The sequence below is a fragment of the Ailuropoda melanoleuca genome, chromosome 13 (assembly GCF_002007445.2).
Source record: "Ailuropoda melanoleuca isolate Jingjing chromosome 13, ASM200744v2, whole genome shotgun sequence".
In the NCBI taxonomy this organism is placed as follows: Eukaryota; Metazoa; Chordata; class Mammalia; order Carnivora; family Ursidae; genus Ailuropoda; species Ailuropoda melanoleuca.
In genome coordinates this window covers 73754355-73779622 of record NC_048230.1, presented here as the reverse complement: position 1 = coordinate 73779622, position 25268 = coordinate 73754355, and the positions used below count along the sequence as shown (strand labels likewise).

The 25268-nt window shown below is 48.0% G+C and overlaps 1 protein-coding gene across 1 annotated transcript in view; it reads right to left on the bottom strand.

The window, feature by feature from the left end:
• TMC2 (transmembrane channel like 2) overlaps window positions 1-25268 on the bottom strand; it is a 65854-nt gene extending 40586 nt beyond the window's left edge. The window contains exons 1-4 of the mRNA XM_034641601.1: window positions 25235-25268; window positions 14043-14361; window positions 11112-11264; window positions 186-276 (exon numbers count right to left, since the gene is read on the bottom strand). Coding sequence (XP_034497492.1) covers window positions 186-276; window positions 11112-11264; window positions 14043-14361; window positions 25235-25268 — 597 coding nt within the window. The remainder of the gene's footprint in view (window positions 1-185; window positions 277-11111; window positions 11265-14042; window positions 14362-25234) is intronic.

Below are 25268 nucleotides of genomic sequence, written 5' to 3'. Positions count from 1 at the left end.
AGAAATTGACAGGAAACGGTTTCCATTCCTGAACAAATCCGCTGCGTGGCCGGACCTCACACTGAGGATTCTGGCGGAGCTGGACAGAAACGGAGAGGCTGGACAGGTGCCTGTGATGGTCACCCGCGTTCAGAGGCGGAGCAAGCTCTCCCGAGGGTTTCGCTTGCCTCCCCTGCACCACCCACCTTAGCCACCAGCGTCCTATAGGCGTAGAGTCGCTTGCCTTTCCCCTTTCCCAAGGCTCCTTCATACTTCTCCACAAATTCTTGGGCCTCCCTGGTTAGGAAAAAAAAAGAGGGGGGTGGAGGCAGAACTTCAATTAACACCAAACCAAAAGAAATCTGAACTATGAGAGCGTATAGGTGGCCGAAAGCCTGAGTGTTTTTATAGCCCTAATTAGAATGTAAGCTCCATGAAGGCAAGGCATTTTGTCTGTTTCCTTCATTGAAGTTTCCCAAACCCTAAGAATAGTGCTTAATACATGGTAGGCACCCCTAGGCAGAATTTGGGCCCCCATGACCTTCGCCCCCTGGTGGCACACCCATGAATGGCAAAAGGGACTTTGCAGATGTAATTAAAATTCCAGAATTTAAAATAGGGAGATTATCCTGGAGTCTATGCAAGGGCCCAGAGTAATCACACGAGCCCCTAAACACAGAAGAAGGCAGAGAGTCAGAGAGAGAGAGAGACGTAGCAGAAGGGGAAGTCAGAGAAATTAGAACCAAGAGAATTCTCCACCCTCTGTTGCTGGGGCCCCTGGAGAGGAAGCCACATGGAAAGCAAGGGAAAGAAGCGAATTCTGCCAAAAACCAGCGTGCTTGGAAGAAGTCCTCTAGCCCCACGCGGGAACCTCAGTCTTGCTGACACCTTGATTTTAGCCGGGTGAGACCCTGTGCGGAGAATCCAGCCGCGCCACAGCTGGATTTCTGACCAGCAGCCCTGAGAGCTGGTAGAGAGAGGAGGGTCGTCTCGAACAGTTAAACTTGCGACCATTTGTGACAGCCGCAATAGAAACAGACACGCAAAACAGGTGAAGGGGATGAAGGGGTAAAAAATTCCAGTTATAAAATAAATAAGTCATGGGATGTAAAGTACAGCCTAGGGAATATAGCCAATAATATTGTAATAACGTTGTATGGTGACAGATGGTAGCCAGACTTATCGTGGTGAGCATTGCGTGATGTATTCACACGTCAAATCACGCTGTTGTACACCTGAAAGGAATATAATATTGTATGTCAACTATACTTCAGTAAAGAAAAGGAAAATGAATACAGCGTTCAGGAGACATCGGTGGACGGCATGAATGTTGAATGAGGGAGTGAATATCCCGGGAAGGTTGGATGAGAAAAACATGGATCCGTTTGTCTATTAAGTATTCTGGGTGCTGTGCTGGGGTTTGGTGAGAACTGGCTCCAGAGAATCCCGTGTTAAATATTCAGGAACTCGGCCCCCCAGCTGTTAAACTGTTAGTAGCTTTAAATTGGCCACGGTGGGAGTATTTAGACCACGGAAATCAGCAAATGCTGCAAATCGAGCCCTCTGCATCCCAGCCCCTGGAGAGCCAGGTTCAGCAGCTCCCGGCTAGAGCCCCACAGATGGAGGAGGAATGAAGTCCATTTCAAGGTGGCCGGGAGGAGGCGCTGTGGAGCTGCGTGTCTGGCGGCTATTGCCACACCACTGTTAGCCACACAATACCTATCCCACCTCCAAAGTACAAGTGCCAAGAGTCAAAGTCACCTTCTAACCTCAGGTTCATCTGGAAGCTGGGTTTTTTTTTTTTTTTTTTTTAAGATTTTATTTATTTATTCGACAGAGATAGAGACAGCCAGCGAGAGAGGGAACACAAGCAGGGGGAGTGGGAGAGGAAAAGCAGGCTCATAGCGGAAGAGCCTGACATGGGGCTCGATCCCATAACGCCGGGATCACGCCCTGAGCCGAAGGCAGACGCTCAACCGCTGTGCCACCCAGGCGCCCCTGGAAGCTGGTTTTATTCAGATGTCTCCATATGCAGGAGGCTGACTGTCTAGCTGCTGCGCCCTGGGTCTGGAGGGGATTAAGGCTCCTTAATGGGATCAGCTCCCTGTTTCCCCTCCAGGCAGGACATGTCCTGGCAGTTAGTTATCTGTGGCTACCAGCAATATAGCCGTGACACACAAAAAATGTTTTCATGAAATTTGTATTTTTGTTCTTTTCCCGTATTTTACAAGTGAACAGGCTGATAAACACTTGGAGTTTGTGAGTTTAAATGTGCCAGTTTGGGGGCACCTGGTGGCACCTGAGCATCTGAATGTTGGTTTGGGCTCAGGTCATGATCTCGTGGGCCATGGGATCGAGCCCCAGGTCAGGCTCTGTGCTCAGTGGGGCATCTGCTTAGAGATTCTCTCCCTCTGCCCCTCCCCCCAGTCTCTCTCTCTCTCGAATAAATAAATAAATTTTTAAATGTGCCACCTTTTAAGATTTGGGGACTTCAAGTGAGAATTCTCCAAAGTAAGAGCCAGCTCATGTTCCTGAGCCATTGAGCCAGGCAGTGGATGCTTCTCTTGATGTCCAGACTCTGTGTCTAGACCCCCAGATGGCGCTCAGGAGAACAGAGGGCTGTGCACAACACCGGGTGCAAACTCCGAGGACCACTCACTATGAAAAGCCCAGCTGGTTTAAGAATTTTGGAAGACACAACAAGCTTTTCTGGATACAGTGAAGATATATAAATAGTAACAACTAACTTTTTGCAGCAAACTCCTTTTTAAACCTGTTGCCTATGATCCAGACTGTCCCAGTCTTCCTTACCGGAGAGTATTTGGTTTATGGAAACATTTGTTCCTGCCCTGTACTTCCCGATTGTTGCAAACCTTACTTCTAGAAGGTGCTTCTGTCCCCTCCTGGTCACCAAGTGTCCTTTGCAAAGGGAACTTCCTGCAAACTCACCTCTCTTTTTTCCCTCAAACCAGATGGTGTGTGCGAATGCAGTGACAAGGCAAGAGGGGAGGGATCCGTTGTTTTGAGGAAGCTTTTAGGGGCGTGGATCTCAAGGTCACTTTGGCAGGTGATGATTAACCCATTAGACCCCTCCAGCACTCCGCAGAGGAGGAAGGTATCGAAGAAAGGGCTTTCAGGCTCAGACACCACAAACACAGATCGCACTCAGAATTCCCCCACTTTTGCCGCCTGGAGGACCCTCCTTGTGAATCAAGTGACCCAAACCACAGTTTGGAAACCACGGGTGGGGTGGCCCGCGATGGCTGCTGGGAAGGAAGGAGGTATATTGTGTGGCTTTTAGTGCCAGAGCCCCAGGCAGGATTGTTTGCCTCTCAGGGTGGCAGTTTGTCTAGAAATGAGGATAATGATACAAGAATCAGGTGCATGAAGTCACGTTCTGAGAGCATAGCGACTTCATGCGGCAGGCTTCCGACGATGCGGGAGCTCCTAGGGTGGGCAGCTGGTAAGCCTCCGCTAGCTCAGGGGGCTGGTGTGAGGAGCCCTCTGCTCCCCGAGGTGCCTGGACGAGGGGCTTGGTAATGTGGCTTTCCACAGTGGGAACGCTCTGAAGTTGACCCATGGCATCTCTCAGAGACATTATCTACCTTCTAAAACTTCTCCCTGGTGAAAGTGCTGAGGTTCAAAATCACACTTAATTTTGAGATGCAGAGGTAAAAACAGACACAGGGCAGCTCTGGTTGGATGGCACCCTCACAGAACGTGGCTGTCCCGTGCAGGACACTGGGAGAGAGTAGGAGCCAGCCTAAAATCTAGAAGAAGTGTGGAAGTGGGAAGGAAGTATTGAGGGTCCAAAGGAGGTGGCTAGGGCCTGGTGGTGGCCAGAGGCTGAAGGTGGTCTGGGCCATGCTGGTTTGGGGTCTCCCTTTGCCCCAGGCAATTTCCACTTTTAGTTGTGGAGACAAATGTCAAATAAATGCTGAGCTCACGCTAACTAGAAATTCGGATCAGCCAGGTGAGCGGTCTGCTCTAGAGACCTCACTGAATCAGTCCGAGGGCAGTGGAGGCTAACCAAGCATGCTGAGCTTCTACGGGTGGTAGTTTAAAATATGTCAGCAAACCATTATTTTTCCCTTTAAAATAGAGAACTGGGGGTGCCTGAGTGGCTCAGCTGGTCAAGTGTCCGACTCTTGATTTTTGCTCTGGTCATGATCTCCAGCTTGTGGGACCAAGTCCCTCATCAGGCTCCTCACTCAGCATGGAGTCTGCTTGTCCTCTCCCTCTCCTCCTCCCTTGCTCTCTCCTTTCTCTCAAATAAATAAATGAATAAATAAATAAAATCTTAGATAAATAAATAAATAAAATGGAGAACCGAATTCTCCTCCCCTTGAATGCGGGCCAGACTTAGTGACTTGTTTCCAATGAATAGAAAGTGGTAGAAGTGACAGTTTATGACTTGTGAGACTAGGACATAAAGGGTATTGTGACTTCCCCTGCGAATACACCCTCTTCTGAGGGAAGTCAGCTGCCATGTTATGGGGACATTCAAGCAGCTTATGGAGAGAAACTGAGGCCTCTTTCTAACAACCAGCACCAACTTGTCATCCATCTGAGTGAGCCACCTTGGAAGTGGATTCACCAGCCCCAGTCAAGCCTTCAGATGACTGCAGCCCCATCCAACATCTTGACCCAACCTTATGAAAGACTCCAAGATGGAACTGCCCAGTTAAGCTGCTTCTGAATTTCTTTTTTTTTTTTTTAAAGATTTTATTTATTTATTTGACAGAGATAGAGACAGCCAGCCAGAGGGGGAACACAAGCAGGGAGTGGGAGAGGAAGAAGCAGGCTCATAGCGGAGGAGCCCTGATGTGGGGCTCGATCCCATAATGCCAGGATCACGCCCTGAGCCGAAGGCAGACGCTTAACTGCTGTGCCACCCAGGTGCCCCTGCTCCTGAATTTCTGACCCACTGAAGATAGTAAATGTTCATTATTGTTTTAAACTACTAAGTTTTGGGGTAATTTATTACACATCCCTAGATAATACACTGTAGAACCCAAACCACTTGGTGCTGACACATTTAGGTTTGTTATGCCTTCCTCTTGGTGGATTGACACTTTTATTGTTCTTTAATGTTCGTTTCTGTCCCTGTTAATTTCCTTTACTCTGAAGTTGACTTTATTTGATATTTATGTAGCCTCTTCTATGACTTATTTTGGTTAACATTTGCATGGTATATATTTTTTTGCCATTTTTATACTCTCAACCTACATATATCATCATATTTAAAGTGAGTTTCTTATGGACTGTATGCAGTTAAGTCATTTTTAAAATTACTCTGCCAGTCTGTCTTTCATTTGGTGTATTTAGACCACTTACATTTAATGTAATTATTGATATGTTAAGATTTTTTTTATTAAAGATTTTTTTAAATTTATTTGACAGAGATAGACACAGCCAGCTAGAGAGGGAACACAAGCAGGGGGAGTGGGAGAGGAAGAAGCAGGCTCATAGCAGAAGAGCCTGATGTGGGGCTCGATCCCAGAATGCCAGGATCACGCCCTGAGCTGAAGGCAGACGCTTAACCGCTGTGCCACCCAGGCGCCCCTGATATGTTAAGATTTAAACCTACTGTTTTACTTTTTGTTTTCTCTTTATTCTTTCTGTTTTTCATTTCTGTATTCCTTTTTCCTTCAGGTTACTTGAACATTTTTTAGGATTCCATTTTGGTTTTCCTGCAGGTTACTTGAACATTTTTTAGGATTCCATTTTGGTTTATCTATGATACTTTTTAGGGTTATCTTTTTGGTCTTTTCAGTAGTTGCTCTAAGTATTATTACATATCTCCATATAATGTAATATGTAATGTAAGATGTGTGTGTGTGTCCCTTATGTCCCTTTACCTTCCCATTTATAATTGTCTTAAATGTTTTCTCTACATTCATTGAGAACCACATTAGATGGTGTTATAATTTTTTCTTCAACTGTCAACATAATTTTAAATACACAAGAGGAGAAGCAAAATCTATGATGGTTTCCAATATTTTTGCTCTTACCATGTTCTTCCTTCCTGATATTTCAAGGTTCTTTGTTTTATCATTTCCTTTTTATTTAGAGAATTTAGCCATTCTTTTAGGGTTGGTCTACTGGCAACAAATTCTTTTAGGTTTCCTTCATCTGAGAATGTCTTGATTTCTTCTTTTTCTTTCTTTTTTAAAATATTTTATTTATTTATTTATTTGAGACAGAGAGAGTGAGCAAGGGGAGAGGCAGAGGGACAAGCAGACTCCCCACCGAGTGGGGAGGGGCTCGGTCCCAGGACCCTGAGATCATGACTTGAGCCGAAGTCAGATGCTTAACCGACTGAGCCACCCAGGCATCCGAATTTCTTTTTCTTTTTAAAGGATATTTTTGCTGGCTATAGAATTCTGGACTGACAATTCTTTTATTTAGCTCTTGAAAAATTGTTGCGCCACTTTCCTCTGTCCTCCAGGGCTTCTAATAGGAAATTTACTGTCATTCTAATTGTTTTCTCCTATAGGTAATGCATTGCTTCTTTCTGACTGCTGGAAAGAAGTTTGACTATGATGTGTCTTGATGTGGATTACTTTGGGTTCATCCTGCGTAGGCTTTATTTAGTTTTCTTGAGTCTGTAAGTTTTGCCAAATTTAAGACATTTTTAGTCATTATTTCTTTGAAGACTTTTTCAGCCTCACCCTCTTTCTTCTCTTTTCTGGGACTCTTCCCCCTACCCTCACATATCCAGGGTGAGGGATGTGGAAGAAACACTAATGTTAGAGCATTTATTATAGTCCCATATGTCCCTGAGGTTCTGTTCATTTTTTCCCCCAGACTATTTTCTTCTATTGTTCAGATTGGGTAATTTCTCTTGTTCTACCTTCAATTTCATTGATTCTTTGCGTTCTCCATTCTGCTGTTGAGCCCACTCGTTCGGTTTTTTAACATTGCAGTTGTTGCATTTTTTACTTCTAAAATTTCTAGCTGTTCTTTACATCTTCTATTTCTTCTCTTAGACTTTCTATTTCTTCATTAGTTTCATGTGTTCATAATTGCTCAGTGAAGCACTTTTATGATTTTTTAAAAAATCTTTGCCAGATAATTCTAGCATCTATGTCATCTTGGCATTAGCACCTTTAGTTGTCTCTTAACATTCAGCTTGGGATCTTCCTGGTTCTTGGTATGATGAGTGGTTTTCAGTTGAAGCCTAGACACCTTGAAGGTTATAAGACTCTGGATCTTGTTGAAATCTTCTGCTTTAGCAGGCAGGTCCTCTGACACTACTTCTTTGGGTGAAAGGGATGCTGTCTGGTTACTTCCATGCACCTCACTTGGCCCCCTTTGGCATCCAAGACTGGGTAGGAACTCTTCATTACTGCCGAGCAAGGATGGGAATTCAGGCTACCAACCAGGTTCTCCTCATATCTTCCTGCCTAGGAGGGATGCCTTGTTACTGCCAGGTGGTGGTGAAAGTCCAGACTCCCCACGTGGTTTGCACAGACACCTAAGGAAGCGGGAGGGTTTCTTACTGCCCAGTGGGGGAGGAAAGTCCCTGTTGCCTACTCAGCCTCTTTTGGTACCACTCTGGTGGGGGTTTTGGGGGCACTATTATAACCTGGCAGGGGAGGAAATTTAGGCTTCCCCACTTGGCTTTTGCTGCCAGGGGCAGGGATGGGGATGCTATTCTTTTTGTGCGACTTGGCTAGAGTAGGATTGTTATTGCCTAAGAGTTTTCTGTCTCACCAGACTGTCCCCTTCCTGGTCCTTTGACTAGAGAGAGCAAATTTTTCCTGAGGTTTTTTTTTTTTTTGTCTGTGTCTGTCCATGTTTCTGGGTTGCCAGCTTCTCTAATATCCAATCTGGGAATTAAGGGCAAGAAGAAACCCCAGAACTCAGTGCCCTATCAATCCTTTGGTCCTGAGGTCCTTAAGCAGACTGTCGTCTTCTTTCCACCTTTCTGAGTCTTCTTATGTTTGCTTTACACATAATGTCCAGGGTTTTAGTTGTACTTAGTGGGAAAAATAGGCAGAAGAATGTCTACCCCATCTTTCTGGAAGTGGAATTCTTTGGATTTCTCTGAAGAAAGCAAGCAGCTTGGGTAATTTTCTAAGATATCGGGCTTCTGATAAAGCTGAGGGACACACCTGATTAATTCTATGGTTAAAGCAAACATCCCTGACTCGTGGGCCCTAGAAGCTCTTTTGCCAACATTATGGCCTATCCTGTGTAATTACCGATACCTGTTAGTAATGTCTTCTCTGATTCATCTCTGTTCCCCCTCCTCATCTCTCAAGGGTCAGCACAGTGTCTGGCACAGAAGACAGTCAAGCCTTAATAGTAGCAAGAACTATTTATCAATTGCACACAACGTGCTGGCCACTTAATATAAATATTTTGAATTTGTCAGAAAAACTCTGCAAGATAGAAATTATTATTCCCAATTTGTAAATGAGGAATGTGAGGCTCAGAGGGCTTAAGGGAAGGAAACCATCCTGAGGGGCACTGACCAGCCAGCCAAAGCCACCTGGACATGGCAGGAGTGTGAGCAGTTTTGCCCCCATTCACCACTGTTGTTCTTTCTGTGTTACTATCCCTCCTCGCTTGTCCCAACAACTATGCCCACATCAGCCAGCTGCCTGAGTGGGCCAGACACTGGCGCCTCCACACCATTGCTTCTGAGAAAAAGATGTAGGGGCACCTGGGTGACTCAGTCGATTAAGCTTCTGACTCTTGATTTCGGCTCAGGTCATGATCGCAGGGTCATGAGATCGAGTGCTGGGTTGGGCTCTGCGCTCAGTGCGAGTCTACTTGGGATTCTCTCTCCCTTTCCCTCTGCCTCCCCCACTCCGCTCGCTCTAAATAAATAAATAAAATCTTAAGAAAAAAAAAGATGCAGTCTGGGAATGCTATTTGCAACGGAAGACCTCACTGCCAGAAAAGGAAATCATAGAGGATGGGAAGGGATGCATTCTAGAATGTTTAGTAACTCTAGAGAAACGGTTACCAATGAAGACTGCAGGCACTGGAGCCAGAATCCTTGAGTTCAAACCAGCCACTTCACTCACCTTGCAAACTGGGGGCAAATTACTTGATTGCTCTGTGTCTCAATTTGCTCATCAGTAAATGAATAGTCCCTGTGTCACAGGGTGGCACACATCAGCACTCAGAACAGCTTCTGGCACCCATGGAGCGCTCAGCAAGTGGAGGCAATTTATCAAAAAGAAAGAATAGTAAAAGATGAATGAGACGCAGCTCTGCAGACAAGAGCATCCAGTGGAGAGAGGACACAGGCCCTTGGGGATCAGAGGGACAGTAAATAACTCAGCCTGAATGCAGGGGCATTGGGGGGGGGAAGACGCGGAGGCTCCCTGGCCTTAAGGACTTTGAGTCTAGGGTAAGGAGTCTTGGGAGAGGGAAGACGGAGAGAGGCCAGTGTTGGCTGAGGAGCCCTGCCCCGGGGACAGACGCATGGGTCTGTTCAGCTTCCCAGCCTTTAGCCACTTCCCAGCCACCCCAAGAGCAGCTGGGGAGATGTCGGACTCCTCCTCTGGGCAGCTAGACAACCCTCAGGAACTCTCCCAGTCCCTGCGACTTCCAGCCGGCTGCAGATCTCATTTCCATAAGCACCTCGGTCGCTCTTTTTCCACTGTTAATAAAAGATGTGTTCAGGTGACACCTGAGTGGGGGTGAGGATCTGTGAGAGTGACAGATGGCTGGTCTGCAACCCCCTGGCAGGAAGAAGAATCTGGCCCCGAGGGACAAGGGAGGAGAGTCTCAGAAAAAGGGGCTGAGAGGGCAGACAGCCACTGCCTAGAGCTGTCCCTGTCACCCGAACGCTAGCCACACGGGATGATTTAATTTAAATAAATTAAAATAAAACCAAAAAATCACTGTCTCGGTCACACTCACTACTTTGCAAGTGCTTACTGGCCACCTGGGGCAAGCGGCTGCCGTATGAGTGTGGATTTAGGGCACTCCCATCATCCCCAGAAGTTCTGTCGGTCCGCACGGGCCCGTGGGCACCACGGGGACGCATTTCTTCCTGCAGCTGCACAGGACACGATGTAATCATTTGCTGGCACGGAGTCAACTCTGTTTACCAGAAGCCTTTCAGCCCTGTCCTGTGTTCGTGCAGCCAGGACCTTGGCGGCGCCTCTTGGGGGCAAACAGTGAGGCCCAATGTGTCAAAATACAGCTGCCAAATTTTTCTACGTAAGCGAGGGTGAGGCATTTGACTCGAGCGGATGGGAAACTCAAGTGTGAGAGGAGCCAGGGAAAATGGCGTTATAAAGAGGGAAGGGGAGAAGGAGTGTCCCCCTCTCCCCCAGCCCTGTGGCAGAAAAGCCAAGGGGGAACTTGAAGGGAAATGGTAATGTTGGATGGTTTTTTTCTTTTTTTTTTCTAAGTAGAAAACCAGAAGTTAAGCAATGTGACTCCCACCCTTATCTCCCTCAGCAGAGATGTGAGACTCATAAAATGCTTGGTGTGTTGAGCTCTCCTATGGAAGACAGAGAAAGGCTGAGCTGAAAACAGGAGGTGGGGGCTTGGGTCTGAGGAAACCCGAACAATATTCACGGAGCATCATGGCAAGCTTGGCCCAGAGTCGGGCTCTCGGGCCACAAGAGTAGCTGAGACAGACCCACTCTCTGCTCCCCGCACACACGTGTGGGTGGGCTACACATGGAGCCGTTCTGGGTGCCTAAAGAACTTGAAGGGATTTCTGAGCTTCTCGAGGTGGGGGGGTGTCCGAGAAAGCCCCCCAAGGAAGACATGTCTGTGTTGGGTTGTGAGGGAGGCACGGAGCACTGGTCGAAGGGGCAGGGGAGCGGGACAGAAAGGATGTCAGGCCGTGGAAGGGTGGGGTCTAGGCCAGAGCGCCATGATACTCTGTCTCTCCTGCCAGACCCCGCTCGGTGCTGCCCAACCGCAGGGCCTCCGTCAACAGTCACCGCTCATGCTTGTCTTGGCCCCAACAACGCTCCACTCAGGCACTGTGCTTGTGCTGGGGAGCAAGGGGGCGAAAGCAGAGTGGGAGGGTGAGGCCCCCTTCCTGTCAAGTCCTCTTGGGGCCAAGAGGGGAAAGGGGTTCTGGGCCCATCGGAAGGACCTGAGCCTTTTGGACATCAAGAGGCCCTGGTCGACCAGCACCCGCTCACCTGAGCTCCCTAAGCTTTTTCGTCATGGGCCAGGGCTTGTTCCGCATGGTGGCAATGAGCTTCTTCCTGTCTTCTACCTGCTCCAGGATCCGGGCCAGTTCCTCCTCTGACAGAGACCCCCCTCCGGAGGCGCTGGAGGCCAAGGAGGGTGATCTGGAGGCAGAGCCAGGGCAGAAGAGAGAAGAGTGAGAAGTTGAGCAAGTGTCTGCAGGTGCTCTGTGGAATGGAGACGAGCCCACAGGCACGGCGGCTGGGCTGTGTTCCCTGGCCCTCCCAGGCCTGAGCGCCCCGACCACCCCTCAGAGGCCCACGCCTGCTCAGAAGCCCTCAGTGACTCCCACTGCCCGTCAGAAGAGGCCACCACTCCGTCCTGTAGCCCAAAACACCGGGAGAGTTGCCTCCCCCGACTCCCTTTCTCTGAGTCCTCCCCACCCACCGCATTCGAGCGCAGGGCTGCTCAACAGAAATACAACCAGAGCCACACGTTGTGATTTTAAATTTTCTAGGAAGCATATTAAAATGGCAAAAGGACATGCGTGGGTTAATTTTAATAATACAGTTCATTGAATCCAATATGTCAAAAATTGTCATTTTGACACGTAACCAGTATAAAAAATTCTTAATGAGATATTTTATATTCTTCTTATACTGTCTTCAAAATCTGGTGCTCATCCCACCACCACTGTGTGTATCGATTCAGACATTAAATTTTCCTCGAACGTACTTGATCTGTATCTGGATTTCATAAAACTTGTGGTTGAAAAGGTAGATTCACACACCCAGGTTGTTTAAGACATGCTTAAAAGTTTCCGGACAAACGAATTGAGTAGCAAAATGTTGTTTCCCTTTGACATTTGCATCTGCATGGACAAAGGCAGTTTGCCTTTCATTTTTAAGAGGAAATGCACCGGCTTCAAAGTTAAAATTGATTTCAAAGCCACAGCTGCCTGTGCGAGTTCAGTAAATTCATTAACTCTTGTGTCAACTTGGTAGTATGAACACTGAATTAAAATGAAAGGAAATGAGAAATTCAGTGCCTTGGTTGTGCGTTGGCCAAATTTCAAGGGCTCAGCGCGTAGCTGGTGGGGAGGGTACTGCACGGCCCAGGGGCGGGGACCTTCCAGCTGGAGCCCTTCTCCCCATGTGAGGGGCCTCGGCATCTCACAGACAAGATGATGTGTTCGGCTGCCACAACCTAGTTCTTGTGTGTGTTCCTCACAGCGTCCTTCACTCACAGGCACAGTGACTCTGGGCGGGAGAGCAGCCCCCCCCAGGTGAGGGGGGCACAGGGAAAGGTCATGCCCCGGCAGCCTTCTTAGCAAGTTCCATAAATGGAAACACCAGGATGTGGGCTTGGGTTAGAGAACAATTTACAGCAGCCCCTGTGAGTCTTCATTTCCGAGGAACTCGAAGAGGACAGAGGCGAGAGGAGGGGCCCCAACACCTCACTGCTGGGAACCTTAGGGCACAGGGGTGTCTTGCCACACCTCAGGTGCACCCCATGATAGCTACCTTGGTGTCTTTCCACAGGGGTTCCCTCAGTCTGGGGGTGGGGGGCATTCAGTCATTGTGCGTCCAAATGCCACCTGGGAGTCCATGAGCAGCTGAAATGCTTACCTTCTCCGAGGAGGAACCGTGATGCCCCAGCGCCCCACCAAGAAGGCCGTTCATTAAATCCTTTCTCAGATACGTATTGCTTTCTGCCTTGTCTTGTGATGACTGATGCCCATGTTCTACCTCCCCTGCTAGACTGTCAGCCTCTGGGGAGCAGGACTGAGTCTTTTCCGTCTCTCTATGCCCTGCCACGGCACTCAGCTGAGAATGACCATGAATGAGCCCTTGTCTGGACCCCTTACTTTGCATCTGCCATCCAGATACCTGCGGTCTGTTTGCAGGGGTGGGGGGCAGCCTCCCTCTAAAGTTCAGGACACTCCAGGGCCCAATCGACGTGCATTCAGGTTCTCTCTAAATTGCTAAGGGCACCGTGCATTCTTTACCCCTTCAGCTGATGTCCAAGGGCAATCAGACAGTAGACAAAAGCCCTAACCAAGGCAGGGATGGCTGGCATGGATGACAGAAGAAATCAGTGGCCCTTTTGAGGAACCAGTTCCCTCTGTAAAGGTGGGGAGGTCCAGTGGAAGAGCCTAGAGGCCCATGGGAAGGAATATCATCGTCACCATAACTCCAATTCCTTCACCTATTTCAAAAGCCTCCCCAGTCATTATCAACAGGGATTCTTAAAACATCCCAAGAAGTGAGTAAAGCCAAAAAGGGAGGCCAAGAGAAGATGTCCCATCAAAATATGCAGCAAAGAAAGGAACTAAAATCCCGACTTGCTGATTCCATAAGCTGGCTCACTCCATGAACTCCCGTGTGCCAGTGCTAATGGGACAAAGGAAACAAAACAAATAAAACCCCCAAATCCTAAGTTTTGGGGCTGGTTGGAATCCCTGAAGGTCCTCTAGATCGATACCACATTTCACAGAAGAGGACGCAAGTCCAGCTTGGGGAAATGGTATGCTTAAGTCCTATGATGACAGCGAAATCCAATTGTGTTCATTTCACTCAGTGCCTCTTCCAGAGCTGTACTGAGTCACCAGCTGAAATTCAGGAGACTTGGGATCTTGTCCCACCTGGCTGCCATGTCACCTCCCCCCTCAGTGCTGCCGCTCGCACCTGCTGGACAGGGGGCATTGGCTCTGAGAGTGCCCAGTGGTCAGTCCCCCCAGGATGACCAAGATCTCATTCCATCTCTGCCATAGATGGGGAAGGCAGGGCGGTGGACAAGGCAGGGACAAACAGAAGCAGATGAGAGCAGGGGTCACCTATACCAGGGGAGGGGACCTCCGCCCTTCATCAGGGGAGGGAGAAGGGCCAAAGGAGGAGAGGGTGCCAATCAAAAAACACACCTGAATCAGAATCACAACATACCTGTGTTTCTTCGGCCGCTTCCACATCTCCTCCTTCCTTGGCACCTCCTTTTCCTTCTTTGGGGGAGCTCTCTGCTCCTTGAGGGAAGCCCTCCCATCTCTCTTTCTCCTCCCCTCGAAGGTCCTCTCTGCGGAGCTCTGCCCCTGCTCCCCCAGCTCCTCTCGCTGCCTCCTGCGCTCTGCCTGCTTCCTCTGGGAGGACCCCGGCCTTGGGCTGCCGCTGGCCGGCTCCTTCCGGCCAGGCTGAGCTCCGCGCCTGCCCGCTGCACCCTCGGCTCTGGGAGCCTGCTTCTGCGAGGGTCTCCTCCCGGACGTGTCACCTACAGGGACAGGAAAGGGACAGTTCTGGCCTCCCTGGCCTCCACCCCAGGAAAGTGCTCCCAGCTGTGAGGAATCAGTTGTTCCAGATGCTTCCTGGAGCTTGTTGGCTCCAAAGGCCACCTCTTTCGGAGACTCTGGTTTGGGATGAGGATTAATGTCACCCTCCTCTGACCAGCTGGCATTTGCACGCTCTTGCCTAAACCTCAGGTAGAAATCTAGGCACATGCCTTTCCTCTTCTTGGGTGTGCAGCTCCTTGGGGTCAGAGCTGAGTCATATCCGGACCCCCAGGGCCAGCCAAGCATGGGTCTCTGTCTGGCAAGCCTGGACCACTGGCCCAGGAAGTGCTGGGCGGGTTCCTTTCTCCAGGGGCTGTTGCCTCACATCCCCTCACCTTTGAGTGTGTGTGTGTGCGTGTGTGTGTTTGTAAACATGACTTTGTGGCATTGGCAAATGGCCTGGTTGAACAGAATCGACAGCATGAAATTTCCACAACATTTTGCCCAATGACTACACTAAATACAACTCTTCGTATCAACATTTACAAATTAAATGCAGGGAAATTACCCTGCAGTTCTGGTATTAATAACTAACCTCTCCACCACTTACTAGCTGGGTGTCTTTGAGCAAGTCACTTGACCTCTCTGAGTCTCAGCTCATCTCTAACACGGGGGATGTTCATCCTTACTCCATCAGCTTGTTTTTTTTTTTTTTTAAAGATTTTATTTATTTATTTATTCGACAAAGATAGAGACAGCCAGCGAGAGAGGGAACACAAGCAGGGGGAGTGGGAGAGGAAGAAGCAGGCTCATAGCAGAGGAGCCTGATGTGGGGCTCGGTCCCAGAACGCCGGGATCATGCCCTGAGCCGAAGGCAGATGCTTAACCGCTGTGCCACCCAGGCGCCCCACTCCATCAGCTTGTTAACGAACATGGAACAGTGACCGACGTCTGAGAATGGACGCCATTACCCTGATACTTTTACCCAGAAATAAGATAATTTTTGCTTACAGGCAGAACACAGGTTTCGAGCTAGGCTGGTTTAGCGTGAAAAGATCATTTCTATCATTTTTTTTAAATCTCTGTGGCTACAAATAAATTACTTTTCTGCACCTCAGCTTCTCATCTGTAAAATGGCTCTAGTAGCCCCCATTTCCTTACGTGGTTGTGGGGGTTAATTAAAAGCGGGAGTAAAGTTCTGGCCTGAGGGAAGTACTCAACAAAGCCCCCTCCCCTCCTGTCTCCAGCCTGCCCTGCCACTCTTGCACTCTGAGCCCCGCATCCGAGTAAGCAGTGCCTGGAACCGATCTTCGGCAGGGCACTTGCTCTCCATGTCCACACGGGCCCCCATTCAGGCTTTTCTGCCACCGGCAGGCAGCTTTCCCTAGCTGCACTACCAAAGCCCCAACTTTGGGCAAAGCAGAGGAGAAGTTTGCAACCTGCCATTCCCAGCAACAGTGATCGAGTGTGGGATGTGGAGTCCCAGGATCCCAGATTCTCAACTCTACCCTCCTCCTTACCCAGCCTCTCAAGGTTGTGCATGCAATGGGGTGGCCCCAGAGAGCTTTCCTCTCTGCTTCCCTGACCCTTGAGATTTTACACTCTGAGAAGCAAGCCACCCTGTCAAACAGCAGCCAGAACTAGTCTATTCTAAGTGGGGCTGGATTTAGGCAGATGCTTGACCAACTGAGCCACCCAGGCACTCTAGAAGGAAGAAATTTCTGAGCTGAGATCTGAGATCTTATTCTTTTTTTTTTAAAGATATTTATTTATTTATTTGACAGAGATAGAGAGCGCGCACAAGTAGGGGGAGTGGCAGGCAGAGGGAGAAGCAGGCTCCCCGCTGCACAAGGAGCCCGATGTGGGACTCGATCCCAGGACCCTGAGATCATGACCTGAGCCAAAGGCAGACGCTTAATGGACTGAACCACTCAGGCATCCTGAGATCTTATTCTTAACTGATCCAACAGATAAGAGTTTGTTTAAAATAATGTTAGCACAGTGTACTGGATGACTGCAGCTTATGGATAAGTGAAATGAATGACAGCAGTGTTCAAGGGACAGGAAGGAGGAACTGGGAACACTCTGTTAGAAGGTGCCTACTCTACCCATGAAGTGGTATGGTGTATTTGGAAGTGGACTTGGATTAATTATAAACAGATATTGCAAACTTTAGTGAAACCACTAAGAAAAGTTAAAAAAAAAGTATAACTGATATGCTAAAAAAGGAGAGAAACTGGACTCCTATGAAGTGCTTAGTCAAAACCACAAAAGGTAGGAGAGCTGAAGACAAAAATAGAACAAAGAACAAGGGCAATGAATAGAAAACAGCAACAACTATAGCAAATATTAATCCAATTATATCAACAATCCCTTTAACAGCAATGGTCTAATATACCAGTTAAAGAAAGAGATTGTCAGAGTTGATAGTAAAAAAGGTCCAAGAAGAAGTCGTGTAGAAGAAATCCACTTTAACTATAAAGACAAATGCAGTTGTCATTCCTTGTAAAGACAAATACAGATTATGAGGAAAAGGATGGAGGAAAATACACTAATTTCAGCCAAAGCAGATTTTAGAGCAGGGAAAATTATCGGGAAAAAAGTAGGGCGTTACATAATGTTAAAGAGATGATGTTAAAGAGATCAGTTCTTCACAAAGACATAACAATCTCCCAATATGTATGCGCCTAACAACGGAACACCAAAAACTGATAGAACTGCAAAGAGAAATAGGCAAATCCATGATTATAACTGGAGAGTCCAGCTCCTTTGTCAGTAATCAAGATATCCAACAGGCACAAAGTCAATAAGTGGATCAACTGGATCTAATTGATGTTTGTAGAACACTTAATCCAACGACAGCAGAATACACACGCTTCTTGAGCCCGCATGGAACATTCACCAAGACAGACCACATTCTGGCCCATAGAATAGATGAGTAGCCAAATTGTTTCTAAGGCCCCCACGAGCCTATCTTAAGTGTTCAGATCGGACAACTTTTAATTTCTTTTTTCTAAGATTGACTCCTAAGTGTAAAATGAAGTAAAATAACTTTCAGAGTATCTGCTGCAGCTAAACGTCTCTTTGAGATTTCCCAGAAGGTCCTGGAAAATCACAAAAACTTATTCTTCCACCTTATGAAAAAGAAACAATCAGGATTATTTGATATGTTACTATTGGAGTTTCATGAGAAGAGCTGTCAAGTCAGAAGAGAGGCTTAGCCTTTTCTAGGTTAAATTGGTATAGGTGGAATGTTTAAATATTTCACCAACTGTATGCTTTACAGGCACTTCCTAGAGATTTGTCATTGCCTTTGCTGCCCGTGACCTGTTTCCATTAATCAGAGCCCGGAAGGTTCTTTGCCTGATGTTAGGCAACACTATAATAATCAGTCATAATTCAGTTGTCATTTAAAATGTTTTTTTGGTATCAGGTCTTTAATTTGAATCTGGCGTCTTTTAGGCCAGTGCTTTTCAACTGGAGATGCACATCAGATCTACCCAGGGAGCTTTATTAAAATACACACGCTTAGGGGGCGCCTGGGTGTCTCAGTCTGTTAGGCATCTGACTCTTTTTTTTTTTTTAAGATTTTATTTATTTATGTGACAGACAGCCAGCAAGAGAGGGAACACAGCAGGGGAGTGGGAGAGGAAGAAGCACTTCCAGTGGAGGAGCCTGATGGTGGGACTCGATCCCGGAACGCCGGGATCATGCCCTGAGCCGAAGGCAGACGCTTAACGACTGCGCTACCCAGGTGCCCCATGTTAGGCATCTGACTCTTGATTTCAGCTCAGATTCATGATCTTGGGGTCCTGGGATTAAGCCCCATGTCAGGCTCTGTGCTGAGCATGGAACCTCCTTGAGAGTCTCTCTCTCTCCCTCTGCCCCCCACACCCCTCACTCTTTCTCTCTTTCTCTCTCTCAAAAAAAACCCAAAATACACATGCTTAGGACTTACTCTGGACTCACTGAATCTCTTTACTTAATATTCTTGATATCTTTTTCTTATATGCTTGATATATTCTTGTTATATTGTATATATGTCTATATCTAATTATACATTACCCCTCAAGATATTTTTCTCTGTAAAGATTATTTAACCATCTTTATTAGTCAGAGATAATGTTCCTTGTCTGCAAAACATGCTTACTCATGATAAACATTCTGCCCATAACTTTTAGATTGCCGTATTACATTTGTTTTGCATCCTATAGGAATGGCCAAATTTCCTGGTCAGTTTCATTATTGCTATGAAATGTTCCACTTTTGAAAGTTATCAGTAATAAGTTAACCACTAGTCATTTTAAGTCTCTGTCACTTACAGATATTACCCTGAAAGTTCCTTGAAACCTCAACTGTAGCCTAGAGTTTTTGTCTTCAACCAAAGGACTGTCTCAGAACCCTGACTGGAAGGACTCTAGCAAGTACTATTAACAACTAGCACAGTAGTGAAACTGTCAAGGAATTGATTCTTGGATTCATGTCTTTCAACTGAAGAGACATCACCATCCTCAAATTACTGGAAGACCATCCCTACTGGTGACCTTGGGCTGAGCGTTAAAGCAGACGGTCTTTGAATATAGACAGCTGTGCCCAAGATCCATGGAACAAGACCATAGATTGTCACTTTGTAACCTGTATTCCTCTGTTTTCTATTCTTTAACCTAATTCTATCCTGCACCAACTTAAGGCTGTTTTTAATTGTGTTACTAATAATCATCTATTTCTAATATTGCTGTTTGCATCCTTAATCACTCGTTGGTATGAATCCAATACCCAGTTACAAGTCACCCATGAACTGGCTAAAGTACATATTTCTCTTGGGAACCACTCAGCTTTCTTTGGTCCCAGTTCCTTGTAAGAAATCAGTTGGTTTCCTGGGTAACTGGACTCAACCACTGGGCGATGTATTAGGTGGTAAATTCCACAACAGGCCGGGTGGTGAGAAATCCGAAACCCCCATCTCATCCTAGGAGAGTCTTGACTCTGCTGAAGCAATACTTCAGGAACTTTTGTGACAGCTAATTTTTGTCACAACTTTGACCTTTCACTGAAATAGAATTTGGAAGGAGATCAGGGAACAGGTGGCGTATTTTTGGAGACTGTCTTACTGTCACAGATCTACAAGTAAGACATGTCACTCTTCTTTTCCTTTAGCCTGACCTAATGATCTCGATACTACAAAATTCACTACCTGATACCAAACTACTCTTGAGGAACAATGCCAAAAGATTACAGCATTATTTTGCAATCCCCTAGGAGTATTTTGGCCCAAACCAGATCACTATGTGGCCCCCAGCGACTGGTATTGGATCTGGTACAGAAGCCTAGCGTCACTCACAAATCAGACAGGAACTTGTTACTTTGGTAAACTAATACCTATTCTCAGGATTGTCTCTGACAGCTCTCAGGATCCATTTTAGCCTATTAGTTTGTCCTTTAGGAAAATAAGATTAGTAGACAGTTTCATTGAAGAGGGAGAAAAATTGGGCCTTGATTTAAGAAATGACCCTAACAACTCTTGGAAAATTGTGAAATTTAGGACTTTCATTTCCCTATTTTACAAGAGGTCTGGATAGTGAAGTGAATCTTACATGTTATGATTGAAAGAGTAGCAGATGAGTAGACAACGCCACCAAGAACACATCTGGGAGGTTTAGGAAATTGGACTGGTGACGATTTAGAAAGGAGCTGCCTTATTTTTTGTTTTAAGATTTTATTTATTTATTTGACAGAGAGAGAGGCAGTGAGAGAGGGAACACAAGCAAGGGGAGTGGGAGAGGGAGAAGCAGGCTTCCCGCTGAGCAGGTTGCCCTATGCGGGGCTCGATCTCAGAACCCTGGGATCATGACCTGAACCTAAGGCAGACGCTTAACGACTGAGCCACCCAGGCGCCCCAGAGCTGCCTAATTTTTTATTTTTTTTTAAGTTTTATCTATTTAAGTAATCTCTACACCCAATGTGGGGCTAAAATTCATGACCCCAAGATCAAGAGCCACATGCTCTTCCAACTGAGCCAGCCAGGCGTTTCTAGAACACATGCTCTTCCAACTGAGCCAGCCAGGCGTTTCTAGAACAGAGCTGCTTTACGTATATTTCAGCCTTTCTAGGGGAACGGGCAATATTTCAGGGGAGGAGAATTGTACTTGCATTCCTGAAGACCCCTCAGAGATCTTTAACATTACTAAAAAGATCCAGGAAGTAAACAAAGATATCAGGAAACTGGGAACTTTGATTCACGATCCCATATTTGGTTCTATGGACTTTTCCGACTGGGGATAAGATTTGTTCTTTTCTGTAGTCTGGGTATTCTTGGCTCCTGGCTGAAAAGTGACCTATACAAACTGTGGTCATAACCCTTTTCTTCGCATGTGTCTGTGTACCGGTGTTCAGACGGGTGGAGGTGTCTGGAGTTTTGAATGCTGTTGTACAACTGCTGTGTGTCAGTCAAATGACACAGCAAAGGGTCATCCAGAAGAAAGAGCTGGAAAACCTCACACACAGGTTGAAACAATCATCCCCAGAAACGTGGAGGTCCAAACAGCGATCCACATGCAATTAGGATTCTCAAACAGTGGTGAAGATCTGGATTGACGTTCTTCCTTTTGGGCTGAATAATGACCACAAAGACCAACTGAGAACTGAAAGCATCTACCCCACACTCAGTTCAGACACAGAGAACCAAAACTATACCTTAGTGTCTACATTCAGATGACTTTGTGTTACACCTGTGTCTTCATTAGCATGACTATTTTCCCAGGAGTCTCCTGCCCAGGCAAATGGCTTGATCGGTCATTGCAGGATTTCCCCGAAGACTCATCAACTCTTCAATGGAAAGCAGCACAGACAATTTGCACCCTAAGTTGCACCCTAAGTTTCTTTGACTGCTTTGCCTCAAAATCCTGGTGCTGTTATTTATTGTGGACCATTGTCCTGTAATTCTTACCCAACCCCAATCAAGCCCCCCACTTTGGAAGTCCTAAGCTTTGCCTGTTATACGCAGTAAAGGTTGCGTGCGTGATATTTAGGAAATCAGTTTTTGACAATAACTGGGATAAACAAATTTTTGTTTTTAAAAAGAAAAAATAAATGGTGGATGAAAAAAAAACATGGGAATACAGAGAGAGTGTGACAAAGCGTAACCGGGATGATTGAAAATGCTTTGCAAAGAACTGACTCTGATTCTTGAGGATGAACAGGATTTTGCCAAGAGAAGAAGGGGTGGGGGTGGTGCTAGCAGGGTGAGGGGACTCTAGGCAGAGGAAATAGGGGATCGAGGGGCCCCAGTGGAAATGCAAGAGGTCTGAGGTAGGGGTGACAAAAGCAGAGCTGAGTCTTAGGTGGGATCCGGTTGCTGGGGATGGGGAGTGTGCTAAGGGGAGGTCGCCCAGAGAGCTGTACCCGTGGGGTAGCTGGGTGGAAATCTGGAGGGTGAGGGTGTGACCCTGGAGCCTGTTTTGCAGGCTGTGGTCTGCATCCAAGGGTCATGCTGGCAGCACTGCAGCACTGTTGTGGAATATGGACCCGGGCTCCCAGTCACTGCAGGGCAGACCCCCCCGAGTGAGTGAGTGTGTTTGCTGTGGCTGCTTCACCCGCTGTGAATGCACAAAAAGGCACCAAGCAAGGGTCTGACTCCACCATTAACAATCTTTGGGACTCGGTTTCTAACTGGGGCAATTACTGCATGAGCCAACTTGTGTAAGCACATTGAAAAGCAGTGAGTGCTGTTTACAGATGCAAAGATAGGTGATTGTACGTGTGGTGGGACAGGTTTTCTTGGCCCACTCCTGCCCTGATCTCCGTCAGCAAATGTAAAGCAGGATGATTTAAGTGTAATGAGAACTCATCCAAGTTAGGAAGCTGGTCAGTATCAGCCAGTGAGAGAGGGGTTTGTCCTGTAGATGTTCTTCCCCATGGCTCTGGAAGGCTTTGGCCCCCATCTTGGAGGAGGGATGGAGCCCAAAACAAATCCACTCCTTCCAAAGACCTGAAAGCGAGTGTGAGAAAGTGAGTGTCCCTGCAGCTGTGACCCCTAAGAGAGTTCTAGAACTGAGCTACGCTCTCGGAGAGGACAGAAAAGCAGAGAGTGTATGCGAGGGGTGAAGGAGAATGGTCTCCTGGACCCACATCCACTAGGGGCGCCATATTGCTTGAAAGAACGGGGTGAGAATGACAGTATATGTCTGCCTCTTCTTCTGAGCTCTGTGTGCCCTCAATCTGCTACCAAATGGTCTTCTTTTTGGTAATGGGCTGTACCAAGCATTCTTTCAAACACTGTAGATAGAAGTTGGAGGTTCATGCATTTTTTACAGGCTGTAAATTCCTATTGTAATCTCATTTCCCAACGGAACAAAATTCATATGGAATGTGGAAAGCAAACCAGAATTTGCTCTTCAATCTTCCCCAAGGCTCTTCCACCCAGAAAATGAGCTACTTTTTTAGTTTCATTCTTTACAGCCAGTTTTCCATGGACTCCACATAATGAATAATTTAGGAGCCAGAAAAGCAGCTGCTACATTAGGAAGACCTCCAAACCCAGCGCGCTCTCCCTCACACGTCACAGGTCTCCTCGTGCGTACGCACCTGACCCGAGGTGAAAATACAGAAGAAGCTGGAAGGCCCGGTGGGTCTGGTTCACCCTCCAGGTTGGTGATTTTAACCTGTTGAGTACATTTAACAAATGATCTGGAAAGAGGAAGAGTTCTGACCGTCCTTGTCAACTAGTGGTATAACAAAGTGTAATTATTTTGAGAAAAGAACTTGGTATTCTCAGCCATTCTCTTTTCTCCTTGTAGACTATAAGCTGAAGGAACATCAGGTCCCCAAAGAGGTGACTCCAGAGGAGATTTAAAATGAAAATCTTTGTGTAATTGGGTTTCAGTTCATTTAGTGGATTCCCAATACTTAAATTTGCTGTATTCCCGGACCATCCGGACCCCTGAAATGAAAATTCTGACCCATTTCTTCTTTCTTTATGGGGAAGGAAAAATGGCAAGCAGGGTGGGGTGTGAGTGGAATATTTCAGCAGGAAAAGGTTTGCGTTTTAGGCAAAGTGACTTTCCATTTCAGTCCTGCTTAAGGAGCATGTACCCACAGGTGACCCCAAGACCAGCGTCTTTGACTGGGGCAGAGGCGAGCCAGGTTGGGTGCAGAAGGGACAGCAACTGGAGGGTCTGAGCAGCCTACGTCTAGACAATTGTCACCAAGAGCACTGACCCTCCCATGAGGAAGGGGTTTCTCATCCAGTCACACTCATTGCACTTTCAAAAACTTGTCCCCATGTCTGGAGGGAAGGAATGACGGGATGGGGGGGGGGGCTTAGGGAGGACAGACATGGCCAAGGGGCAGCTGTGGGGGCAGAAAGGGGTGTTGAGATTCCAGTGGCGCCTCCCTGGCCCCTCCCTCCTGCCCAGGGTCCTGGTTTTCCCACAAGTCTTGGTTGTGGAAAGCTCTCTCTTTGTCGTGGAACTGCCTCAGCAAGGACTCGGCCCTGGCAGTGGGGGAGCAGAGGATGACAGGAGGGAAGGGCTTGGCCGCGGAGGCAGAGGAGGCCGATCCTGGCCAGCTCCCCCACATGCCTACAGTGTGCCTGAGCGGGGGCTGGGACAAGCCCTCCCCCTTGGAATTGGCGGGGGGAGCCTCTTGCACCCCCAGCCCCAGACGTCCATTCTTTCCTCAGATTCTGCTTCCTCACTTCCTCGGGGGTGTGCAGGCCCCGCCTGGGATTCAGGGAGAAAATGGCGTCATATCTCCAGCAGGTCTCATGACCTGAAGTGGCTCCTGACCTGTCAGTGTGGCTCCCGCCTTCCTCAGGCCCTGGAAGGTCTTGTCTCCCTCCTAGGACTTCCTCCGGCTCCTCCTGCAGCAGGAGGTCCCACTCTGGGTCTAGCCCTCTCTGGCTCACAAAAGAGCTGTGGTCACACTCCTAATGGGAAGGTGGCCTAGCCCCACTGCCACGGGTGCTTTGTGGACGTGAAGAGTGTGCCTTCTGGAGTCTGGTGGCCTGGGTGTGAGTCCTGGCTCCACCGGCGTCCCTGCCCCACAGGCTGATGAATGCTCACAGCTCCCTGAGGCTCAATTCAGTGTCGCTAACTCTGGGCCGAGGCCAGGCCCTCCCCACCCGGTTAAACCACCTGCCCCCACGGCTCCCTACACGAGAGTGAGGGAGGGATAGGAGAAGGGAGGGAGGAAGGAGGGTGGAAGAGAACTCTGGCTGGTGGCTGGACCAGGAATACATCACCCTGTCCCACACACACCCCAGCTCACGCACCATCCCACCTCACCTGTGCCCGGAGAGCCGCTCCTCGCCCGCCCTCTCGCTCCACGGCCTGCTGGAAGAGATGGTTCGTGATGGATGGCTGACCTCTGGGGGGACCCTCAGCTGGTTACCGCTGCCTCAGACCACGACCTGGCTCTGATTATTTTACTAACAAGCACCCCTAGTCCTGACATAGCTCTGACAGCCTGGAGCAGACATGAGGTCAGAACCTCCCACACTCTGCTGCCCCAGACAGACAGACAGACAGAGAAGTCTGCTGAGGGAATGATTGCTGAGAAAAGGTGGTTTTAACCAAGAGAGCGGGAGGCTGAAGGCCCCGTGAGTTCTGAGGGCCGCCACCACTCAGTGCCAGTGCGGGGGCTGTGCAGGGCACGTGGACCCCTCCAGTGGCCCCGCCAGGAAGCACCATGCCCTCCTTTCCTGGGAAAGGCCAGGAGAGGCTGGATAACCAGACTGGGGTCACTCAGCGAGCAAGTGGCAGGCGCGGGACTCAAGCCCGGTCCCTGTGCCTCGAGAGCCCCCCTCTGCTTCGCCTGGTCCCCTGCTGCTGCTCAGGAACCCCGTGGGTGGGCCCCTCAGAGCTGAGAACCACTCACCTTCCTCCCCTCGGCCCTTTAGCTGGCGGCTCAT